A 25,849-nucleotide genomic window follows, 5' to 3' on the forward strand; every position below is an offset into this window, starting at 1 on the left:
ATTAAAAATGCTAAAATCACAGACGGGGATTAAAGGTAAGTGTAAAATTGAGGGATTTTATATGTACCCACTTCACCCTACAGGGTTTATAATGAAGTTTTCTTGCAAAATATCAAGTCTTCACAGTATTGGATTTTTTTCTGCATGTTCATTTTCATATGTGTATTGTACAGTTAGATCAATATTTATTTTTGTCAATGTACAGCAACAGCTTCATTTTAAACTTGGTGATTTTGTATGTTCTGACAAAATAAATTAGAACAGTCAGTTTGGTGTTGTATTGAGCTTTTTTATGTAACAATACTGTCAATTTTTTTTCTTACATGGGCTTTGAGAACTGAGTGTAATTTTGGGGTGCTGAATCTGTGCTCAGATTTTCTCTATCACATCACGTTTTTTTGAAATCTGCATGTTTCGTATTGATAGATTATGCAAAAGTTGCTCATTCACTCACGAGATTGCCACCACTAATCGTGTACAAAACCAGCTTCAAAAGCATAGTTTTTAAACTAGATTTGTGAAATGTGAACGGAGAGCCATAGTATCTTTTATGGCGCTGAAGAGTTGTGCGAGACTGCAGCTTTTGCTTCAATGCTTGATACGAGAAGTATGTTTTCATATCTGTTATGTGATTGGCAAAAACCAACACCAGATGTGAATTCAGTGCCCTCAAAATGCCCAAAATCTGTTGAAAAACTCCACGCAAGAAAATTGTGTTGACCAGTGTAATTATTCATTTGTGGTTTTATTGGCTGCTGTCATCACAGATGTACTGCCCCCAAAACCTGCAGCTGGGATGTGATGGTCAGCAGTTTCTGCGGGAGGCGCTAAAGTCTGTAGACGTCTAATTTAACCAGTGTAAATGCTGAGAAAAAAAAAAAAAACATTTTAGGGAATTTTTTAGTGCACAAAGGTATCCACTTCCCCAAACATGTCCACGCTACTGCCAGCCTTTATTCATGACAATTTAAGGAGTTACAAAAAATAAATAAATAAATAAATAAAAAGTCAACAGTAAAGCTTTTCTAAAGTTTTATTTTAAAGTGTAGTTTCATAGAACAAATAATTTCATAAAAATTCCACTGTATCTTCAATGAGTAGCAAATATTGTCTGACAATTAAACAACTGGAAAAATACAAGTGGGGAACATTTAGTGTGAAAACAACTAGTGTTTTAAAATTACACCATAAAGCCCACACAATTTAAACAATTCAGATGCTGAATGTCCTGTCACCAATTTACTGGACTGAATTAGCTCATGACACTAAACTTGCCGACATATTCAGTACATATATTCAGTACCAGTGGTGGGCACAGCTAACCAAGTGGTTAGCTTCGATAACCGCTAATCCGCTAACTGAAAAGTTACATTTTATAACGATAAACCAATAAACCGCTAAAAAATTTAGTGGAAGCTACAGCTAACCGCTCACCGCTAACTTTTAGTATTGACTCCAGTATGCAGTCGGCCAAGCTAGTTTTGAGTTTAAAGGACATGACGCATGTGTTTTAATGTCCCAGTTAGCAATACAACATCAAAGTACTCATGATTTCAAATCTATCTGTGCAAATGCGCTCATAATTAGTGGTTTCTGATGTTTTTTATTCCTCTCTCGAAGTGAGGAAACGGGTGCATTTTCAAAAAACTTCACTCTGCAATTCTCAGCATTTCTCTACGTGTGACGTAGTTAAGAGCAAAACACAACCATCCCAGACAGAGATAGACAGAGCAAAATGAATGCAGTTATGCCCGATAACGAAGCTTCTGAGCTTTTTTTTTTTAAAGCAATGGCTCGGATTTACAGAAGAGATGACACACTTCACCCCGAAACTCTGAACTTTTTCAGTGTCTGTCGGATTTTGTTACTTAAAGTGTCGTGATACTGCCGTTTGTGCCACAGCTGCTGGTTTACTGCTGCGGACGTGCCTGGACACGCAGATGTATGTCTTGTATTGGAAAAACTCAGAAGACGCTATTTTCAGGAGCTAATGGAGTCTCTAATGTGCCACGATCCTGACAAAAGTTGAGTTGAAAGCAGAGCTGCGACTTGTAGACTCTCTCAAATGTTATAAAACTGTCAATCTCTATAATAAACTTTTAAAAAGAGAATTAATGTTGAATAATCCCTAAAAAAAAAAAAACAGCTGACATGTTATAATAGTTTCTAAAGGACTCATATCACTATATAAGACACTCACACATTACATAGCTGGTTTGCTGGATTATAGTTTGTATATGCATCAGCATATATTTAATAATTTTGAAGAAATCTTTCTAATCGTGTTTTTTCATTATATTCTAAGTTGATTCACTTTGCCCCGTGAATTAGTGTGCGGGGCACAGTGAATCAAAAAATTTTAAAATCGATTTTAAACACTTGTAAATTACACGTGGGGAGGCATAAATAACACAGCCTTATAGACATTAACTTGCTGTATTAAATCCACAATAGAATGACGTAAACCTATGCATTATGTGTTTATGCTGCCAAAAAACAACATTTCTGATCCACTGTGCAGCGGCTTCCCCTATAATGTTAATTTACAATTGTCGTCATGTGGATTCTCTATGCTGTTTTGACTGCAGTGAATTCTGGCGCGCAAGGGTTTATGGGATATCTCAATAAGGCAAATATATTCACGAGTTTTAGGTACAATATACAAAGAGTGTTATGTTGGGATGTTAATGCTGTTCATGTGCACTGCAGCGGTTAAACTGCAGCCTGATCAGACAGACAGTCTCAGTGCGAACTCTCCCAAAATTTGCGACATTTTGCAGGATTTGAAACCTAAATACCACACACAAATTACAGATGTTCTATTTACACCCCCATCCAGTAGATGGCAGTGTTCTCTGTATTTTGATTGGGGCGGGGGGGGGGGGGGGGGGGGAGTGATGAGAGCAGCTCATTTGAATTTCTCATAATGCCTTTCGGCACATGTACCTGTTTAACACTCAAACCTTCAGGAATTAGTGAATTACTTTAAAAAATATGTGCAATATCGTATTTTCACTTTGTAAAAATGACAGCGTTGCCGTTAATTCGCTAATCTGTCCAGAATTAGTTGGTTTTAAATGAAACCATGAGTGAAAGGTACTTTGCACTTCATGTCTCCTGCACATTGTCTGAGTATCAGCATGTTGAAAATAAATGCCATTTTTTTTTCTTCTTTGCAATTGCAGCTGGTCTGCCCCCTTCTACTGGGGGAGGACTGAGCTTCTCACAGCGGTATGCTTATTGCAGAGCACACAGCAGGAATTAACATGGAGGATTTTAGGTTTTACAGGTGTTTCTGCCCGTTAAGCTTTACTCATTATGCCAGAAAAAAAAAATGTTGGCGGACAGAAAGTCAGCTGAACTAAATTTAGCCGAAGCTAATTGATCTGCTGATGGTTTTCAAAGTTAGCTGAAAAGTTAAGCTAACAAAAATGTTAGCATTGCTAATTAGCTGCTAGCGGAACTGTGCCCACCACTGTTCAGTACCATAAAACTGTTTTTTAAGTGCATTAAGTCCCACTGTAATATATTTAATGAGGCCAAGTCACATTTATTCATCACATGGTCAATTTTATTTACAGATAACATTTACCCCAAATAAAGGCAATATTTTTTATGAAAATTAGGTTGACTAATATACCAACATAAAAGCTAAATCAGAATAAGAAAATGAACAATTCAAAGGCTCAGGCTAAGCCCTAAGCAACAAAGTGCCAGACAGTAGCTGTTTCTGGTCAGATATCAGTGTATAATTAATAATAAACGATTATTAACTGAGCGCGAGGTCTGTACAGGAAAATATCAGGTCGAGGTGTTGACAGTGCGAAAAACACTGAAGTCTGATATTCCTGTACAAGCCGAGCAAGCGAGGTTAATAATTTGTTTATTATGTGGCTACTATATGTAAACATGCAAACTTATGGTATCGCCCAAATATGGAAGCTGCTGACGGCTCGTAGTCAGACCTGTTCGCTTCACCTCTGTGAAGAACTTGCTAACACTCGCTAGCTGGTAAGCTTTCAATGTTCAATGCATTTCAATGTTGTTTAGATATTTACGGCGTATGGTTTTTGGTACAATGAAGAAGCCTCTATTATTTATTGTGCTTCACACCCATATTTTTAACAGAGACATTTGACATGAAAGGAAATTCCTTGTCTACAAAGTCATCGTCATGCCAACCCAACTGTACAGATCTGAGACCTATCACTGTCACCTGAAGACCGTTGAGCAATTCCACTGCCTGGGGACTATCCTCCGCATCAGGTGGGAATACTATTGTACCAGTGTCTGAGCTTCCTGCTGCCTAATGACAGCAACGCATCAACGCTGCACCTGACCACACTAGCTATAAGACCAGAGGAGTGCACATACATCTCTTATTTAAAGAACACTGTTGCAAGGCATAAAAATGGCAACAGGGTCAGTTGTCACCTGTGCTGTACGCTGCTTTGTGCGGTGCTTTGTGCCAGATATACCATATTTTTCAGAGTACAAGTCAGAAGTCGCATCTGTCAAAAAATGCTTCTGGAAGAGGGGAAAAAAAAAGTTGCACGGGACTGTAAGTCATACCTGTCAAAAATGCCACTTAAATTGGGGAAAAAAAAAAAAAAAAAAACGCATTTAAATCACACTGAATTATACATTAGTGCTCAGAATAATAGTGCTATGTGACTAAAAAGATTAATCCAGGTTTTGAATATATTTTTTTATAATCAAACTACGCTGTTCTTCTGAACAATGTCTTGAACGTCCCATTTTCCTCAGGCTTTCAAATAGAAAAGCATGTTCAACAGGTGCTGGCTTCATCCTTAAATAGGGGACACTTAGGGGAAACGTATACGCAGGTGCAAAAAATTATAGGCTGTTCATCTACAATGATCTCCAATGCTTTAAAATGGACAAAAAAAAAAAAAAAAAACGAGAGACGCATGGAAGAAAATGGAAACCATTAAAATGGATAGAAGAATAACCAGAATGGCAAAGGCTCACCCATTGATCAGCTGCAGGATTATCAAAGACAGTCTGGAGTTACCTGTAAGTGCTGTGACAGTTAGAAGACGCCTGTGTGAAGCTAATTTATTTGCAAGAATCCCCCGCAAAGTCCTTCTGTTAAATAAAAGACATGTGCAGAAGAGGTTACAATTTGCCAAAGAACACATCAACTGGCCTAAAGAGAAATGGAGGAATATTTTGTGGACTGATGAGAGTAAAACTGTTCTTTCTGGGTCCAAGGGCCGCAGTTTGTGAGACGACCCCCCAAACTCTGAATTCAAGCTACAGTTCACAGTGAAGACAGTGAAGCATGGTGGTGCAAGCATCATGATATGGGCATGTTTCTCCTACTATGGTGTTGGGCCTTTATATCGCATACCAGGTATCATGGATCAGTTTGGATATGTCAGAATACTTGAAGAGCTCATGTTGCCTTATGCTGAAGAGGACATGCCCTTGAAATGGGTGTTTCAACAAGACAATGACCCCAAGCACACTAGTAAACAAGCAAAATCCTGGTTCCAAACCAACAAAATTAATGCCTCGCAGATGTGAAGAAATCATGAAAAACTGTGGTTATACAACTAAATACTAGTTTAGTGATTCACAGGATTGCTAAAAAAGCAGTTTCAACATAATAGTTTTGAGTTTGTAGCGTCAACAGCAGGTGCTACTATTATTGTGAACACCCACTTTTCTACTTTTTTTTTTCTCTAATAGCCCAATTTCATAGCCTTAAGAGTGTGCATATCATGAATGCTTGGTCTTGTTGGATTTGTGAGAATCTACTGAATCTACTGGTACCTTGTTTCCCATGTAACAATAAGAAATATACTCAAAACCTGGATTAATCTTTTTAGTCACATAGCACTACTATTATTCTGAACACTACTGTAATCTGACAAAATGCACGCACGTCAGGAGGACCAATTCAGTAAGATTCCACATGAGAACGTTAATTGCCTTTTCACTGCTATTCGTGTCTCCAGTCTCCACCTCCTCTCCACCAGACATGCATCAGTGAGATACTAGGCTAAGTATTTCAGACTTTGAAATCTGCAGTGTAACTGAGTCCGGTAGGTATCGATGAGAGGAAATGGTGCTGAACTGGGTTTCGGTGCCCAACCCCACGTCAGTGCAAAATATGAGAGGCACTGCAATAGTAACTGATCATTTGCAAAGTCCTGAAACTTGGACCCTTTTTAATCTTATAATTCTACTAACTCTTAAAATGTTCTAAAGAGTCAGCACTTGAGAGCTGTTGATTCTGAGCCAGTGTTAAAAGCTGAACTGAAGAACACCCTTACCAAAAAGTAGTATATGCAAGTATATTTCAAGTATACTCCTAGTTTACTTGTTATATACTTATCAGTACTATTTTTTGGTAAGGGCATATCAGGTGGTCCCTTGCTGTTGACGTTACAAACTCAAAACTATTATGTTCAAACTGCTTTTTTAGCAATCCTGTGAATCACTAAACTAGTATTTAGGTGTATAACCACAGTTTTTCATGATTTCTTCACATCTGCGAGGCATTAATTTTGTTGGTTTGGAACCAAGATTTTGCTCGGTTACTAGTGTGCTTGGGGTCATTGTCTTGTTGAAACACCCATTTCAAGGGGATGTTCTCTTCAGCATAAGGCAACATGACCTCTTCAAGTATTCTGACATAGCCAAACTGATCCATGATACCTGGTATGCGATATATAGGCCCAACACCATAGTAGGAGAAACATGCCCATATCATGATGCTTGGACCACCATGCTTCACTGTCCTCACTGTGAACTGTGGCTTGAATTCAGAGTTTGGGGGTCATCTCACAAACTGTCTGCGGCCCTTGGACCCAAAAAGAACAATCTTACTCTTATCAGTCCACAAAATATTCCTCCATTTCTCTTTAGGCCAGTTATGTTCTTTAGCAAATTGTAACCTCTTCTGTACGTCTTATTTAACAGAGGGACTTTGCGGGGGTTTCTTGCAAATAAATTAGCTTCACACAGGCGTCTTCTAACTGTCACAGCACTTACAGGTAACTCCAGACTGTCTTTGATCATCCTGGAGCTAATCAATGGGTGAGTCTTTGCCATTCTGGTTATTCTTCTATCCATTTTGATGGTTGTTTTCTGTTTTCTTCCACGTGTCTGTTTTTTTTTTGTCCATTTTAAAGCATTGGAGATCATTGTAGATGAACAGCCTATAATATTTTGCACCTGTGTATAAGTTTTCCCCTCTCCAATCAACTTTTTAATCAAACTACGCTGTTCTTCTGAACAATGTCTTGAACGTCCCATTTTCCTCAGGCTTTCAAAGAGAAAAGCATGTTCAACAGGTGCTGGCTTCATCCTTACATAGGGGACACCTGATTCACACCTGTTTGTTCCACAAAATTGACAAACTCACTGACTGAATGTCACACTACTATTATTGTGAACACCCCCTTTTCTACTTTTTTTTACTAATAGCCTAATTTCATAGCCTTAAGAGTGTGCATATCATGAATGCTTGGTCTTGTTGATTTGTGACAATCTACTGAATCTACTGGTACCTTGTTTCCCATGTAACAATAAGAAATATACTCAAAACCTGGATTAATCTTTGTAGTCACATAGCACTACTATTATTCTGAACACTACTGTAATCGCATCTGTCAAAAAATGCCTCTTGAAGAGGAAAAAAAACCCACATAAGTCACCCCAAAGTATAAGTCACACCTGTCAAAAAATGCCTCTTGAAGAGGAAAAAAAAAAAACACATATAGGCGAAGCCTGGGCACAGTGGATCAGAAATGTTTTGTGGCAGCATAAAGCCCTCTACAGGTCTGTACTTTAGAGGCGCCCTGACAGTGTATCAGCTTCACTGGAGCCTTCTGAACTCTTGGCTTGGTCCTGGTCTGCTGGCACTGAGTGCAGTCTGTTTCTGGTCAGGTATTTGCTGCAGGAGCAGAAGGTGTGATAGAAAGAGGAGGACAAGCCGGCAATATCAGTCGAGATGTAGGGAAGAACCTCTGGTGATGCCTGGTTGTAGTAAGTGATCTGGAAGAACAAAATAATAAATCATTTTTATTTTCATAAAAAAAAAAATCTTATCTGTTGAATGAATCTACAAAACAACACATAACTCAATGGGAAGACCATTGCAGGTCACAGCAAACTCATTTGTGCCTAAACTCAGTTCATTCATGGGTTTAAGATTCAAAATGGCATCCAAAATGACCACCAATAGACCCTCATCATTGAATCTCTGATATTTAAGTTGTTTAAAGGTGTTTTTAAAGGTGTTTTAGTACAAAAACCCTATTTTGGTGGCCATCTTGGACGCCATCTTGGATAACTGGCTTGAGGCCGGTTTTTATTTTGGGGAACATCCTGATTGTGTTTTGGGGTCATCTAAAAATGTTGGTTTGGTTTAGTCCTGCGGGGGGGGGGGGGGGGGGGGGGGGGGTGCACAAAGGTAGTGGTCGTAGCTCCCCTAGTATTATGGCATCCAAACAGTTAAATCTTGTTCTCATCTGACCAGACTATATACTCCCAGTATTTCTCAGGCTTGTCTAAATGCTGTACAGCAAAGTATAAACGAGCATCAACATGCTTTTTCTTCAGCAATAAAGTCTTGCGTGGTGAGCGTACATACAGGCCATGGTGGTTGAGTGTATTACTTATTGTTTTCTTTAAAACAACTGTACCTGCTAATTCCAGGTCTTTCTGAAGTGATTCTTGGTTGTTTGACAACAATTCTGATCATTCTTTTCACTCCTCTATCGGAAATCTTGCGAGGAGTACCTGGTCGTGGCTGGTTTACGATGAAATTATGTTCTTTCCACGTTCAGATTATGGCCCCAACAGTGCTCACTGGAACATTCAGAAGTTTAGAAATCCTTCTGTAACCAATGCCATCAGTATGTTTTGCAATAATAAGTTTCCAAGATCTTGAGAGAGCTCTTTGTTTTTACCCATCATGAGATGTTTCTTGTGTGACACCTTGGTAATGAGATAACCTTTGTAACCTTGGTAACCTATTATAGACCATCAGTTGGGACTGAACCAGTTGATATTAATTTGCACTGAAATGGGGCAGGACTGCTTCTAATTACTGCTAGATATCAGCTGGTGTCTTGGCTTTCCATGTCCTTGTACACCTCCCTTTCTTCAAGTGTTTCCTGTATCTTTTGTTCCTTGTAATTTCACATTATTACACATATTATTATATTATGGACATCTATGGTTTGATTTCTTTGTATGTGTAGCGTACGCTGAGGTGTTTTCGGCATCTGGTGAAAATTTCATGTAAATAGCACCTTTGGAAATATATTTACAAAGTAGAATGGTGATGTGTTCAACACTTACTTTAGCCGCTGTGCATATTATATATATATATATATATATATATATATATATATATATATATATATATACACACGAGGTCTATTAGAAAAGTATCCGACCTTGTTATTTTTTTCAAAAACCATATGGATTTGAATCACGTGTGATTACATCAGACATGCTTGAACCCTCGTGGGCATGCGAGTTTTTTCACGCCTGTCGGTTACGTCATTCGCCTGTGGGCAGTCTGAGTGAGGAGTCGCCCACCCTCTTGTCGATTTTTTCATTGTTTAGGAATGGCTCAGACTGCCGCTTTGTTTGATCACAATTTTTTCAAAACTGTAAGACATAACTGAGTGGACACCATTCGATAAATTCAGCTGGTTTTCGGTAAAAATTCTAACGGCTGATGAGAGATTTTGGTGTGTAAGTGTCGCTTTAAGGATGGCCCACGGCACCTGACGGCGATCTGCGCTCAGAGGCGGCATCGTCTCGCTGTTTCAAGCTGAAAACTTCCACATTTCAGGCTCTGTTCACCCAGGTCGTCGTCAGAGAACAGAGAAGTTTCAGAAGAAGTCGGCATGAGGAGTTTATGCGGACATTCCACTGTTAAAGGAGATTTTGTAATGAATGAACGTGCGGGCAGATTCGCATGTCGGGCTGGACCTGACCGCGGGGGGTCACGACAGGAAAAACACCTCCGTTGGAAACCTTAACGGACAAGTTGGAACATGCCCAGCTGTTAAACAATTTCTCAGATACTCACTTGTTGAAAGCCATCAAAAGCCGCCTGAATTTTACAAATGGTTTTCAACAGGGAGGTGTTTTTCCTGTCACGGCGCAGACGGATTTGCGTCTTCATCACGGAATTGACTCGGCGAATTTGCCCGCACGTTCTTTCATTACAAAATCTCCTTTAACAGTGGAATGTCCGCATAAACTCCTCATGCCGACTTCTTCTGAAACTTATCTGTTCTCTGACGACATCCTGGGTGAACAGAGCCTTAAATTAGGAAGTTTTCAGCTCGAAACAGCCAGACGGACGCCACCTCCGACTGCGCCGCACCGATCCACTTTGTGAGCTGTCCTTAAAGCGAAAGAAACTCCACAACGTCTCATCAGCCGCTAAACTTTTCACCGAAAACCAGCAGAATTTCTCGAATAGTGTCCACTCGGATATCCCTCACAGGCCCTGACAAAATTTTGATAAAGCAACGCGCGCCGTCTCCAGCAGCGTCTCAGACAAAAGATTTCAGCCGAGAGGGCTGGACCAGTGCTCACTCAAAGCCTGCCCACAGGCGGATGACGTCACCGACACGCGTGAAAAAACTCACGCATGCGCACGAGGGTTCAAGCATGTCTGGTGTCATCGCACGTGATTCAAATCCATATAGTTTTTTTTTTTTTATAAAACTGCCGGTTAGTTTTCTAATAAACCTTGTATATATATATATATATATATATATATATATATATATATATATATATATATATATATATATATATATATATATATATATATATATAGTGAGGAAAATAAGTATTTGAACACCCTGCGATTTTGCAAGTTCTCCCACTTAGAAATCATGGAGGGATCTGAAAAAACGGAAATCACAAAGTATGATTTTTTCAAGGATTCAAGGATTCAAAAGAATTTTATTGTCATATGCACAAAGGAACATGTTCCCTGCACAATGAATTGTGTCTACTGCATTTAAACCCATCCTAATTGCCAGTTAGGAGCAGAAGTCGCCATAAGGCACCCGGGGACCAGCTCTAGATGTACATCCATGCTTTAGGTCACAGCAGGGCTGAGAAAACCATGGCCGACCCAAAGACAAACAACACACACGTAACAGACATAAGCCGGCCTGGTACATAAACATAAAAAAGCACACACAAGGTAAGGAAGAGAAAAAAAACCCTCAAGGTCGCTGCCTTCGAGAAGCCACAACAATGAGGAAAAAACTCTTATCAGCACAGAGAACAGTAAACACACAAACAATAACAATAACACAGGACGACAGATTTAATAATTTATTTGTATGTTACTGCTGCAAATAAGTATTTGAACACCTACCAACCAACAAGAATTCTGGCTCACACAGACCTGTTAATTTTTCTTTAAGAAGCCCTCTTATTCTGCACTCTTTACCTGTATTAATTGCACCTGTTTGAAGTTGTTGCCTGTATAAAAGACAAAAGATGTTTTTGTTGATGATGTTGACAGGTCATATGATGCTTTCATTTCCATTTTTTCCAGTTTGTATAATAAACACTGTCCATTTGTTGACAAAATATATATAAATCAATATAGCAACAAACCATGGATAACTAAGGGACTTCAGAGGGCATGTAAAAAGAAAAACGTACTATATAAACAATTCATAAAACTACGAACTAAGGAAGCTGAAAGTATAAAACATATAAGAATAAGTTAATCAATATCATGAGACTCAGTAAAAAAATATATTATAATGAGTTACTTGTCAAAAATAGAAATAACATCAAAAACACATGGAACATATTAAATGAAATAGTAAAAAAGAATAGAGTAACTAGAGATTATCCATTTTTTCAGAGTAACAACTACATCACGATTGATAACGATGAGTCTATTGCTGAACACTTTAATGAATACTTCGTTAATGTGGGTAAAAATCTTGCCAGTAAAATTGACTCATCAACTAATAACTTCTGGGTAAATAATTCAACGTTTAACAAATCTGTTTCAATGTTCACTGGTGGTACTCATGAAAGGGAAATACTTGATCTGGTTCATGGTTCAAAAAGTAAGAAATCGACTGATTTTAATAATTTGGATATGGCTTTATTAAAAAAAGTTATTGATTGTATAGTAAAACCGTTCAATTATATTTGCAATATGTCACTAAGTACTGGTAAATTTCCTTCTCAAATGAAAATAGCCAAAGTAATTCCTCTGTTTAAAACTGGTGACAAACACACATTTTCTAATTATAGACCTATATCACTCCTGCCACAATTTTCCAAAATTTTGGAAAAAATATTTGCTAAAAGATTAAATGATTATTTACTGAAGCATAACATCATTTGTGAAGAACAATATGGATTCAGAAGGTCTTGAACTACATCACATGCTTTGATGGGCTTTGTGGAAAGTATAGCAAATGCAATTGACAATAAACAATACACAATAGGTGTTTTTTTTTTATTTACAGAAAGCGTTTGACACAATTAACCATGGAATACTATTAAGTAAACTGCAGAAATATGGAATCAGAGGTCTGGCATATGAATGGATAGCTAGTTATTTACAAGGCAGATTTCAGTATGTTCAATTCAATAATACAAATTCTGAACTCAGGGATGTCACATGTGGGGTGCCGCAGGGCTCAGTGCTGGGTCCTTTGTTGTTTATAATCTATATAAATGATATAAGTTGGGTGTCGAGTTCACTGAGATGTGTCCTTTTTGCGGATGATACAACTGTGTTCTGTAGCGGTGAAAATCTTGAACAGCTTCTGGACATAGTGGAGAAAGAACTGGAAAATTTAAGGTTTGGTTTGACGCTAATAAGTTGTCACTCAACCTTGGGAAAACTAAATGTATTATATTTGGAAATAAACAGGCACCCAAATGTAAAAATTTAACTATAAACAATAAGGAAATTGAGTTAGTAACAGAGAATACATTTTTAGGTGTTATAATTGATAATAAACTTAGCTGGAAACCACATATAAATTATGTGAAATCAAAATTGTCAAAAACTATAGCCATTTTGTATAAAGCCAAAGACCTACTGCCGCAAGAAGGGTTACTTACTTTATATCATTCTCTGATGGTACCATATATGACATATTGTGTTGAGTCATGGGGAAACACTTACAAATCAAATACCAATCCAATATTCCTTTTGCAAAAACGAGCCATACGAATCATCTGCAATAAACAATATTGTGAACCAACTCATTCTCTATTTGTGTCTTTAAATTTATTAAAATTCATTGATTTGGTCGATTACATTACAATTCAAACTTTATTTCGAGCGAAAAACCAAGCCTTACCGAGACATGTCCAGAGTCTGTTCCGATTGAGGGAATCCAGATATAGTTTAAGAGGTTGTGCAATTTTTATGAAACCACCAGTAAGAACAAATGTAAAGGGTTTTTGTGTGTCTGTGGTTGGGGTGAGGAAATGGAACAAATGTTCAACAGAGGTTAGAATGAGTAGTACCTTAGTGAGATTTAAGAAACTACTCAAAAAGAACATTATGTCTAAGTATCATAAAGAAGCAAATATAATTTGATTTATATGGAATGTTCAATTTATAAGTGGGACTTATTGTATATTTGAATGTGTGGGTATGTATATGCGTATGTAGATATATAGATATGGGTAGGTGTATATGTATATAAGTGACTGTGTATATGTATGTATATATTTATGTTTGTAAAGTATATATGTATGTATATAGGTATATATGGCACAGCCCAAGCAGAGGGTCACCCCCAAGAGCCTGGTCTGCTTGAGGTTTCTTCCTTATAGGGAGTTTTTCCTCACCACAGCTGCCTAGTGCTTGCTCTGGGGGTTGGTAAGGTTAGTCCTTACTGGCGTAAAGTGCCTTGATTCGACTTTCTTGTGATCTGGTACTATATAAATATAATTATAAGTGAATAGTATATTGATGTGTATGTCTGTGTGTCGACATGTAGTAGTGAATTTATATTTATGTAAATATGACTGATTAGAATTGTTGGACTTGTACTAGCAGGGGTGGGCGCTAATAAGCTTTGCTTCAGCCCACACCCTTTCGGACTCACTAGTTTTGTCTGTGTTTGTTTGTGGAATTGTTCATTTTTTTCTATTTGAATATTTTGTGTGCCGAATAAAAAACTTGTCCCTTGTCACCTGTTCATACACTCAATCAATCACACTCCAACTTGTCCACCATAGCCAAGACCAAAGAGCTGTCTAAGAATACCAGGGACAAAACTGTAGACCTGCACAAGGCTGGGATGGACTACAGGACAACAGGCAAGCAGCATGGTAGAAGACAACAACTGTTATGATTATTTATTAGTAAGTGGAAGAAACACAAGATGACTGTCAGTCTCCCTCGGTCTGGGATTCCATGCAAGATCTCACTTTGTGGGCTAAGGATGATTCTGAGAAAGCTCAGAACTACACAGGAGGACCTGGTCAATGACCAGAAGAGAGGTGGGACCACAGTCAAAGATTACATTAGTAACACATGATGCTGTCATGGTTTAGATTGGTTGAATTCTTGGTTGAATTCTTTGTTGAATTATTTGTTGAAATTTGAATATCGCAAATTTGTGGGGGGTCTGAATACTGGTGAGGCACCAGTTCCTGACATGTATAACACAAGATCAGTGCTAACACAACATCCAGCAGGATCCTGAGGAGGTATGCAAAAAGATCAAACCTTTTCATGCGACCAGTGCTGCTGGCTCTGATGGTCCTCCATGAGACTTTGATCAACTGGCCAGCAGTATTATGCTGAGTTTTCAGTACTCTAATGATGAAGGTGAGCTCCCCTCTGATTGGAAGGAAGTTAACATATCACCAATTTATATGAAAGGTTATTGGTCTGAACCAGGCAACGACTGACCAGTCAGCCTAAGTTCCAACTCATCAAAATATTCGATAAAAGGAGCAAAAACCTTAGATGATGGAAATATGATGGATGTAAAACCTAAGTTAAACCTATTTCAAGAATATAGGCACTGTGCATGAAAATGTACAGTGCCTACCTGTGTGTGCTGCGGTCAGCGAGTATTTGATTACAACCATACATACAACCCTACAACCTACAATACAACCCTAACTCCAATGAAGTTGGGACGTTTTGAAAATGTAAATAAAAACAGAATACAATGATTTGCAAATCCTCTTCAACCTATATTCAATTGAATATACCACAAAGACAAGATATTTAACGTTCAAACTGATAAATTTTATTGTTTTTCTGCAAATATTTGCTCATTTTGAAATGGATGCCTGCAACATTTTTCAAAAAAGCTGGGACAGTGGTATGTTTATCACTGTGTTACATCACCTTTCCTTCTAACAACACTCAATAAGTATTTGGGAACTGAGGACACTTCTTCTTCTTTGTCTTTCGGCTGTTCCCGTTAGGGGTTGCCACAGCACATCAATTGTTTCCATCTCACCCTGTCCTCTGTATCTTCCTCTGTCACACCAATCACCTGCATGTCCTCCCTCGGCACATCTATAAACCTCCTCTTTGGCCCCCCTCTTCTCCTCCTGCCTGGTGGCTCCATCCTCAGCATCCTTCTCCCTATATACACATGTCCAAACCATCTCAATCTTGCCTCTCTGACTTTGTCTCCAAACCGTCCTACCTGAGCTGTCCCTCTGATATGTTCATTCCTAATCTTGTCCATTCTTGTCACTCCCAAAGAGAATCTCAATATCTTCAGCTCTGCCACCTCCAGCTCTGCCTCCTGTCTTTTTGTTAGTGCCAACGTCTCTAAGCCGTACAACATAGCCAGTCTCACTACTGTCTTGTAAACTTTCCCCTTCACTCTTGCTGATATACTTCGGTCGCAAATCACTCCTGCCACCTGTCTCCACCCACTCCACCCTGCCTGCACTCTCTTCTTCACCTCTCGACCACATTCTTCATTACTTTGAACAGCTGACCCCAAATATTTAAACTCATCTACTTTTGCCACTTCTACTCCTTATAACTGCACTATTCCACTGGGCTCCCTCCCATTCACACACATGTACTCAGTCTTGCTTCTACTGACTTTCATTCCCCTTCTCTCCAAAGCATATCTCCACCTTTCCAGACTAGACTCAACTTGCTCTCTACTCTCACTACAGATCATAATGTCATCTGGAAACATCATAGTCCATGGGGACTCCTGTCTTATCTCATCCGTCAACCTGTCCATCACCACCGCAAACAAGAAAGGGCTCAGAGCTGATCCTTGGTGTAATCCCACCTCCACCTTGAATGAGTCTGTCATTCCGACTGCGCATCTCACCGCTGTCACACTATTCTTGTACATGTCCTGCACTTCCCTAACATACTTCTCTGCCACTCCAGACTTCCTCATACAATACCACAGCTCTTCTCTTGGAACCCTATCATAAGCTTTTTCTAATTCCACAAACACACAAATTAACTCTTTCTGGCCTTCTCTGTACTTCTCCAACAGCATTCTCAGAGCAAACATTGCATCTGTAGTGCTCTTTCTCGGCATGAAACCATATTGCTGCTCACAGATCTTCACCTGTTTTCTAAGCCTAGCTTCTACTAGTGTTTCCCATAACTTCATGCTGTGGCTGATCAACTTTATGCCTCTGTAGTTACTGCAGCTCTGCACATCACCCTTGTTCTTGAAAATAGGAACCAGCACACGTCGTCTCCACTCCTCAGGCATCCTCTCACTTTCCAAGATTTTATTAAATAATCTGGTTAGAAACTCTACTGCCGTCTCTCCTAGACATTTCCATGCTTCCACTGGAATGTCATCTGGACCAACTGCCTTTCCACTCTTCATCCTCTTCATAGCAGCCCTCACTTCTTCCTTACTAATCTCTTGTACTTCCTGATTTACTCTCACCACATCATCCAGCCTTTTCTCTCACTCATTTTCTTTATTCCATCAGCTCTTCAAAATATTCCCTCCACCTTCTCAGCACACACTCCTCACTTGTCAGCACATTACCATGTGCATCTTTTACCACTCTAACTTGCTGCACATCCTTTCCAGCTCTGTCCCTTTGTCTGGCCAATCGGTACAAGTCCTTTTCTCCTTCTTACTATTCAACTTCTTGTACAGCTCGCAATATGCCTTTTCCTTCACTTTTCCTCCACTTCTCTTTTCGCCTTACGCCACATCTCCTTGTACTCCTGTCTACTTTCTTCACCTCTCCGACTATCCCAAAAGTTTTTTGCCAACCTCTTTCTCCTTATGCTTTCGTGGACCTCTTCAGTCCACCACCAAGTCTCCTTGTTTTCCTTCCACTGTCCAGATGTTATACCCAGTACTGTCCTAGCTGTCTCCCTCACCACATCTGCAGTACTTTTCCAGTTGTCCAAAATTGCTTCCCCTCCAACCAGTGCTTCTCTCCCCTGCTCGCTAAATTTCACACAACAGTCTTCCTCCTTCAGCTTCCACCATCTGATGCTTTCTTGAGCTCTCACACTCTTCTTCTTCTTCTTTACCTCTAAAGTCATCCTACAAACAACCATCCTATGCTGTCTAATGACACTCTCTCCTGCCACCACTTTACAGTCTGATTTCTTTTCTTGCATCTGCTATAAAGAATGTAGTCCATCTGTGTGCACCTTCCTCCACTCTTATAAGTTACCCTGTGCTCCTCCCTTTTCTTAAAGTACGTATTCACCACAGCCATTTCCATCCTTTTTGCAAAATCAACTACCATCTGTCCTTCCCCATTCCTATCCTTGATACCATATCTACCCATTACTTCCTCATCACCTCTGTTCCCTTCACCAACATGCCCATTGAAGTCTGCTCCTATCACCACTCTTTCATGCTTGGGCCCACTCTCCACCACCTCATCTAACACACTCCAGAAATCTTCTTTCTCCTTCATCTCACAATCTACCTGTGGGGCATATGCACTGATGATATTCATCATCACCCCTTCAATTTCCAACTTCACACTCATCACCCTGTCAGACACTCGTTTAACCTCCAACACACTTTTAACATACTCTTCCTTTAAAATGACTCCAAAACCATTTCTCTTCCTGTCCTCACCCGATGCTCCTGCTCTTACTTCCCTTCCACTTGGTCTCTTGCACACACAATATGTCTACCTTTCTCCTCTCCATCATATCAGCCAGCTGTCTCCCCTTACCAGTCATACTACCAACATTCAAAGTCCCCACTCTCATTTCCACCCTTCTAGTTTTCTTATTCTCCCACTGTTTGTGGAAACGTTCTCCTCCTCTTCTTCATCGTCTTCGCCCAGCAGTAGCCCAATTTCCACCGGCACCCTGTTGGGCAACAGCACCGGTGGCGGACGTTGTTAATCCAGGGCCGCGACCGATCCGGTATGGAAATTCGATTCTTAGTCTGCATAGTTGGTTGGCTTGTTTTACGCCGGCTGCCCTTCCTGACGCAACCCTCCTCATTTATCCGGGCTTGGGACTGGCACACAGAATGTACTGGCTGCACACCCCATGTGGTTGAGGACAGTCATGACTGGATATAAAAGGTGCATCCCTAAAAGTCTCAGCCATTCACAAGCAAAGATGGGGCGAGGATCACCACTCTGTGAACAACTGCATGAAAAAAATAGTCCACAGTTTAAGAACAATGTTTCTCAACATTCAATTGCAAGGAATTTAGGGATTCCATCATCTACAGTCCATAATATCATCAGAAGAGTCAGAGAATTTGGAGAACTTTCTACATGTAAGCAGCAAGGCCGAAAACTAACACTGAATGCCCGTGACCTTCGATTCCTCAGGCGGCACTGCATTAAAAACAGACATCATTGTGTAAAGGATCTTACCGCGTGGGCTCAGGAACACTTCAGAAAACCACTGTCAGTTAACACGGTTTGTCGCTACATTTACAAGTGCAAGTTTAAACTCTACCATGCAAAGTGAAAGCCATACATCAACAACATCCAGAAATGCCGCCGCCTTCTCTGGGCTTGAGCTCATTTGAAATGGACAGATGCAAAGTGGAAAAGTGTGCTGTGGTCTGATGAGTCCACATTTCAAACTGTTTTTGGAAATCATAGACGTCGTGTCCTCCGGACAAAACAGGAAAAGGGCCATCCAGATTGTTACCAGTGCTAAGTTCAAAAGCCAGCATCTGTGATGGTATTGGGGTGTGTTAGTGCACATGGCATGGGCAACTTACACATCTGTGATGGCACCATCAATGCTGAAAGCCACATCCAGGATTTGGAGCAACACATGCTACCATCCAAGCAACATCTTTTTCTGGGACGTCCCTGCTTAATTCAGCAAGATAATTTGTAACACAGTGGTAAACATACCACTGTCCCAGCTTTTTTGAAATGTGTTGCAGACATCCATTTCACAATGAGCAAATATCTGCACAAAAACAATAAAGTTTATCAGTTTAAACATTAAATATCTTGTCTTTGTGGTGTATTCAGCTAAATATAGGTTGAAGAGGATTTGCAAATCATTGTATTCTGTTTTTATTTACATTTTACACAACGTCCCAACTTCATTGGAATTGGGGTTGTACAACAAATATATGAAAGAGAGAAAGAAGTACAGAAAATTAGCCATCTTACCAGAGACTTGTTGTCTTTTGTACCTAATATAGCAAATCCGGCACACAGAACCTCTCCTCTGTTACATCCTGCAGTGGGCGGGTGAGTGGGCAGTGACACTGAACGCAGGGCGATGACATACGGATCTCTGAGGACGACAAAACAGCAGCTGTGTGAAACGCCAAATGTCTTAATGCCAAAGAGCAATGCTAACTACTATATGAAACTACAATCAACTCAATTATTTTAGAATGTTGACCACAGACTGCGCTTAAAAGGTTTGTTTGAGCAAAGGTTGAGGTCAATGGGGTCAAAGATCAAAATAAAGATTACCCCGATTTGCACCAAACTTGACACATATATGTAGGTGGGTTCCACAATTACCCAACAAGGTCAAACTTCCCAAAGGTCAATCACCGGGGTGAAGGTCATGTCTGTCTATGTGTCTCTTGGCCTCAGTTCTGTTTGCTGATTCCAGCCAAACTTGGGATGTCAATGAAAGTTGACCATTAAACCTCCATTAAAAATGGGACATGTCCGGAACACCTCTCCAGCGAGGCGTCCAGGGGGCATCCGGAAAAGATGCCTGAGCCACCTCAGCTGGCTCCTTTCGACGTGGAGGAGCAGCGGCACGACTCCGAGCTCCTCCTGAGTGACCAAGCTCCTCATCCTATCTCTAAGGGAGCGCCCAGCCACCCTGCAGAGGAAACTTATCTCGGCCGCTTGTACTCGTGATCTTGTTCTTTCGGTCATGAGCCAAATCTCATGACCACAGGTGAGGGTCGGAACGTAGATCGATCGGTAAATCGAGAGCTTTGCCCCCCTGCTCAGCTCTCTCTTCACTACGACGGTCCAATACAACGGCCACATCACTGCAGACGCTGCACCAATCCGTCTGTCGATCTCACGCTCCATCCGTCCCTCACTCGTGAACAAGACCCCGAGATACTTAAACTCCTCCACTTGAGGCAAGGACACTCCACCGACCTGAAGAGGGTAAGGCACCTTTTTCTCGCTCGAGAACTATGGCCTCGGATTTGGAGGTGCTGATTTTCATCCCGGACGCTTCACACTCAGCTGCAAACTGCTCCAGTGCACGCCGAAGGTCCTGATTTGACGAAGCCAACAGAACCACATCGTCCGCAAACAGCATAGATGAGATTCTGTGGTTCCCAAACCGGACCCCCTCTACACCCTGACTGTGCCCAGAAATTCTGTCCATAAAGGTAATGAACAGAACCGGTGACAAAGGGCACACCTGGCGGAGGCCAAAATGCACTGGAAACAGGTTTGACTTACTACCGGCAATGCGATCCAAGCTCCTGCTGCAGTCATACAGGGACCGGATAGCCCTTAGCAAAGGACCCCGGACCCCGTACTCCCGGAGCACCCCCCACAGGGTGCCTCGAGGGACACGGTCGAACGCCTTCTCCAGGTCCACAAAGCACATGTGGACTGGTTGGGCGAACTCCCATGAACCCTTGAACACCCGATGGAGGGTGTAGAGCTGGTCCAGTGTGCACCCCCACCCGCACTTTAAACAGTGTTGGTGGAGAGCTGCTTCTGCCTCTGGAGGCGTCAGACAGTTTGCCAGAATTTCTTCGAGGCCGACCGATAGTCCTCCTCCATGGCCTCCCCAAACTCCTCCCAGACCCGTGTTTTTGCTTCTGCACAGGCTGCAGCACGCTTGGCCTGCCGGTACCTTTCAGCTGCCTCCGGAGTCCCACTTACCAACAAAGACAAGTAGGACTCCTTCTTCAGCTTGACGGCATCCCTTACTTCCAGCGACCACCGGAAGTGGACGCTGGAAGGCACACGGATTGCCGCCACGACAGGCACCAGATACCCTGTGACCACAGTTACCAGCGGCCGCATCGACAATGGAGGTGGAGAACATGGTCCACTTGGACTCCATGTCTCCAACCTCCCCCTGGATCTGGGAGAAGCTCTCCCGGAGGTGGGAGTTGAAGACCTTGCTGACAGAGGGTTCTACCAGTCGTTCCCAGCAGACCCTCATGATACGTTTGGGCCTGCCAGGTCTGACAAACTTCCTCCCCTCCCAGCAGATCCAACTCACCACAAGGTCATGATCGGTCGACAGCTCAGCTCCTCTCTTCACCGAGTGTCCGAGACACGTGGCCGAAGCTCAGATGATACGACTACAAAGTCGATCATGGACCTCCGGCTCAGGGTGTCCTGGTGCCACGTGCACTTATGAACACCCTTGTGCTCGAACACGGTGTTCGTGATGGACAAACTGTGGCTAGCACAGAAGTCCAACAACTGAACACCACTCGGGCTCAGATCGGGGAGGCCGTACTTCCTGATCACTCCGCTCCAGGTCTCACTGTCGCAGCCTACGTGGGCGCTGAAGTCCCCCAGGAGAACAATGGAGCCACCAGTCGGAGCACTATCTAGTATCCCTCCCAGGGACCAGAGGGGTAGCAAATCTATAACTAAAAAGTAAGTCCCTTCGGCTGCTCCCTTGTTTGCACTCGGGGTCGCCACAGCAAATCCAAGGTGGATCTGCATGTTGCATTGGCACAGGTTTTACGCCGGATGCCCTTCCTGACGCAACTCCACATTACATGGAGAAATGTGGCAGGGGTGGGATTTGACATTAACCATTTGGTGGTGGCCAAGCAGGGGTGGTAGCAAATCTATAACTAATTATCAAAATAGTTGGTATTTATAGTTTTCTACTGATTAACTAATCAATTAAGATTGCTAGTTTACAGTTCATCCTGAACGTTTTAACAGCGCTTCACTTATTCCACGTTTTATGTTACAGCCTTATTCCAAAATGGAGTCAACAATTTTTTCCCCTCAAAATTCTACTCACAATACCCTATAATGACAACATGAAAAAAGTTTCTTTTAATTTTTTTTTCAAATTTATTAACAATAAAAAAAAAAACTAAGAAATTACTTGTACATAAGTATTCACACCCTTTGCTCAACACTTTGTTGATGTACCTTTGCTAGCAATTACAACCTTAAGTCTTAATGAATGTAATGCCACAAGCTTGGTGCACCTATCTTTGGGCAGTTTTCTCCATTCCTCTTTGTAGCACCTCTCAAGCTCCATCAGGTTGGATGGGGAGTGTCGGTGCGCAGCCATTTTCAGAACTCTCCAAAGATGTTCAATCAGATTCAGGTCTGGGCTCTGGCTGGGCCACTCAAGGACATTCACAGAGTTGTCCTGAAGCCACTCCTTTGATATCTTGGCTGTGTGCTTGGGGCCATTGTCCTGCTGAACGATGAACCATCATCCAAGTCTGAGGTCAAGAGCGCTCTGGAGCAGGATTTCATCCAGGATGTCTCTTTATGTTGCTGCATTAATCTTTCCCTCAAGCTTGACTAGTCTCCCAGTTACTGCCACTGAAAAACATCCCCACAGCATGATGCTGGCACCACCATGCTTCACCGTAGGGATGGTGCCTGGTTTCCTCCAAACATGACGCCTGGCATTCACGCCAAAGAGTTAAATCTTTGTCTCATCAGACCAGAGCGTTTTATTTCTCATGGTCTGAGAGTCCCTCAGGTGCCTTTTGGAAAACTCCAGGTGGGCTGCCATGTGCCTTTTACTAAGGAGTGGCTTCCATATGCCCACTCTACCATACAGGCCTGATTGGTGGATTGCTGCAGAGATGGCTGTCCTTCTGGAAGGTTCTCCTCTCTCCACAGAGGAATGCTGGAGCTCTGACAGAGTGACCATGGGGTTCTTGGTCACCTCCTTGACTAAGGTCCTTCTCCCCGATCGCTCAGTCGAGACGGGTGGCCAGTTCCAGGAAGTGTCCTGGTGGATCCGAACTTCTTCCATTTACAGATGATGGAGGCCACTGTGCACATTGGGACCTTCAAAGCAGCAGACATATTTCTGTACTCTTCCCCAGATTTGTACTTTGAGACATTCCTGTCTCAGAAGTCTACAGACAATTCCTTTGACTTCATGCTTGGTTTGTGCTCTGACATGCACTGTCAACTGTGGGACCTTATATGTAGTCAGGTGTGTGTCTTTCCAAATCCTCTTCATTAAACTGAATTTACCCCAGGTGGACACCAATTAAGCTGTAGAAACAGCTCAAGGATGACCAGTGGAAACAGGATGCGCCTGAGCTCAATTTTGAGTTTCATGGCAAAGATTGTGAATACTTATATACATCTAAAAAACAAAATAAAACAAAAAAAAACCTTTTTTTTTCACATTGTCATTATGGGGTATCGTGTGTAGAACTTTGAGGTGAAAAATTAATTTCATCCATTTTGGAATAAGGCTGTAACATGACAAAATGTGGAAAAAGTGAAGCACTGTAAATACTTTGCGGATGCACTGTAAGTATAGTCTGCATAGATTTAAAGGATTTGTACCAATATTATCAAGTTATATACCACTGTAACAACCATCAAAAGATTTAATACATTTATTTTAGACACATATTTTAACAATAAAGAATAAAAACTCATCGTACAAAATAAGACTACAAAAATGTAAATCTGAAAGTTACGTAAAAACTGAAAGTTACTGATGCAACATTTCTTTGGTCAGTGGATTGTCAGAGTTTTCCCATCATGCTTTCAGCTCCTATAGAAAATAACACCGACTGAAATCTGCAGCCACCCTGATCTTGTGAGATCTTTGCTGACAACAGCATGATGCTACGGCAAGTAATGAACGAGTTGAACTAAAACCCGACCAGTACACATGATGCATTCTTTAGCATTCTGCATAGAAACACTGGAGTTGTTCTACTGACCTGCTGCCACACGGCTGCCTATTGGAAGCCAGCAGAATGAAGTCTTGGAGGATCCCGGTTTCCTGTTTGGCTGAACTTGAGATGGCCACTGAAGGTGCCACCACACGATACAAAAAGTCATCATCATTCACTTGGTGAATCAGCTCACATTTCCTGGTTTAGGTGAAACAGGATACAAACAGATACCAATGATGAGGATGCTGATAAAAATGACACATACTTAAAATACATTACTTAAATACTTTTATCTATTGTATTTTTTCCAGAGAATATTGTTTTTTACTAGTTTGGGAGGCCCTATGACTTATACTCCAGTGTGACTTATGGTATATATCAAAATTTCACATGTTTGTTATTAATAATAGTAATTATAATTACTATGTGTACAGAGCTTTCCCAAGAATCAAAGCACTAAACAAAATAAACTCCAGTAATAAAAGAATAAATGCCAGTAATAAAAAATACACTGCAACACTTCACAAAAATCCCAAATTAAAGAGCTCATAACACAGTTCAGGTGCAACTTATAATAGGGATGCACCAATCCACAATTTTTCACTTCCAATCCGATCCCAATACCTGAATTTGGATATCTGCCGATACCAGAGCTCTGTTTGCTTTAACATTATTAGTATTATATTTATTGTTGTTGTTGATTTTATATGAGGATTTTCTTAAAAAGGAGACATGGAAGTTCAGCTACAATTTGCCAGAAGGTGCATCTAAGATGAAAGCCTAGATTTGATGTTTTGGTGAAACAAGTACTTTTATTTCCTATAGACTTTTATAGTCTTATTTTTAGACTTAAAGAGAAAAGACAGCGCACTCTGTCTGTCTCTCCTTCTCAATTTTCAATTTCAATGGAGCTTTATTGATATGGGAGACATATGTTTACATTGTCAAAGCAAGTGTTACAGAATAAAAATTAAGTCCTCTCTCTCTCTCTCTCTCTCTCTCTCAACCATAATCGTGAATCAATATGAAGCAATGTTTCATAAGAGTTGGACTCAGCTAATTCACGCTTCAGATACAAAGCTGCAAATCAGTTTCTGTTGCAGCAGACTTGATCGAGAGCAATTATAAATGGACAGAAATCAATATGTAAACGGAGATCTTGCACCCATAATTTGTATATGTGCAGTCGTATTTGAATCAGCGGGGTTCATCATGATTGTAGGTGGTTTCACTGCCCACCGATGCTTACAGAACTCTGTGCCTGTTCACTTTGACACCACAGATGAGACAAGGTGAGAGGGAAATGCGCACAGATTTAGATTCTGATTTAATTTTTCTTAAATCAGTCAATCAGAAAAATGCTACTGCCACTCCAGGAACACGACTGAAACATGTCGATTTTTGACCAGATTTCATTCTAAATATGGTTGACATTTAACTTGCCACGTTGGCCAAGACATGGACATTGCACACTAGTCCGAGAGTATGGTTCACACACCAATGTCGAGAGGACAAGTGTTACTGCCAAGCCATGTGTTGGCAGTGTGCGCGTG

General features: G+C 41.0%; 1 protein-coding gene across 2 annotated transcripts in view; it reads right to left on the reverse strand.

Annotated features, from left to right (window-relative positions):
* Positions 1-7,726: 7,726 nt before the first annotated feature.
* LOC117521392 (acyl-coenzyme A thioesterase 11-like) overlaps positions 7,727-25,849 on the reverse strand; it is an 83,315-nt gene continuing 65,192 nt past the window's right edge. Inside the window, exons 15-17 of one of the 2 annotated variants that reach the window (XM_034182687.1) lie at positions 24,342-24,494; positions 19,606-19,732; positions 7,727-8,028 (exon numbers count right to left, since the gene is read on the reverse strand). In XM_034182687.1, coding sequence (XP_034038578.1) covers positions 7,822-8,028; positions 19,606-19,732; positions 24,342-24,494 — 487 coding nt within the window. In that variant the 3' untranslated portion in view covers positions 7,727-7,821. The remainder of the gene's footprint in view (positions 8,029-19,605; positions 19,733-24,341; positions 24,495-25,849) is intronic. The other variant, XM_034182688.1, reaches the window with a different exon arrangement.

Source organism: Thalassophryne amazonica, chromosome 12 (genome assembly GCF_902500255.1).
Source record: "Thalassophryne amazonica chromosome 12, fThaAma1.1, whole genome shotgun sequence".
Classification (NCBI taxonomy): Eukaryota; Metazoa; Chordata; class Actinopteri; order Batrachoidiformes; family Batrachoididae; genus Thalassophryne; species Thalassophryne amazonica.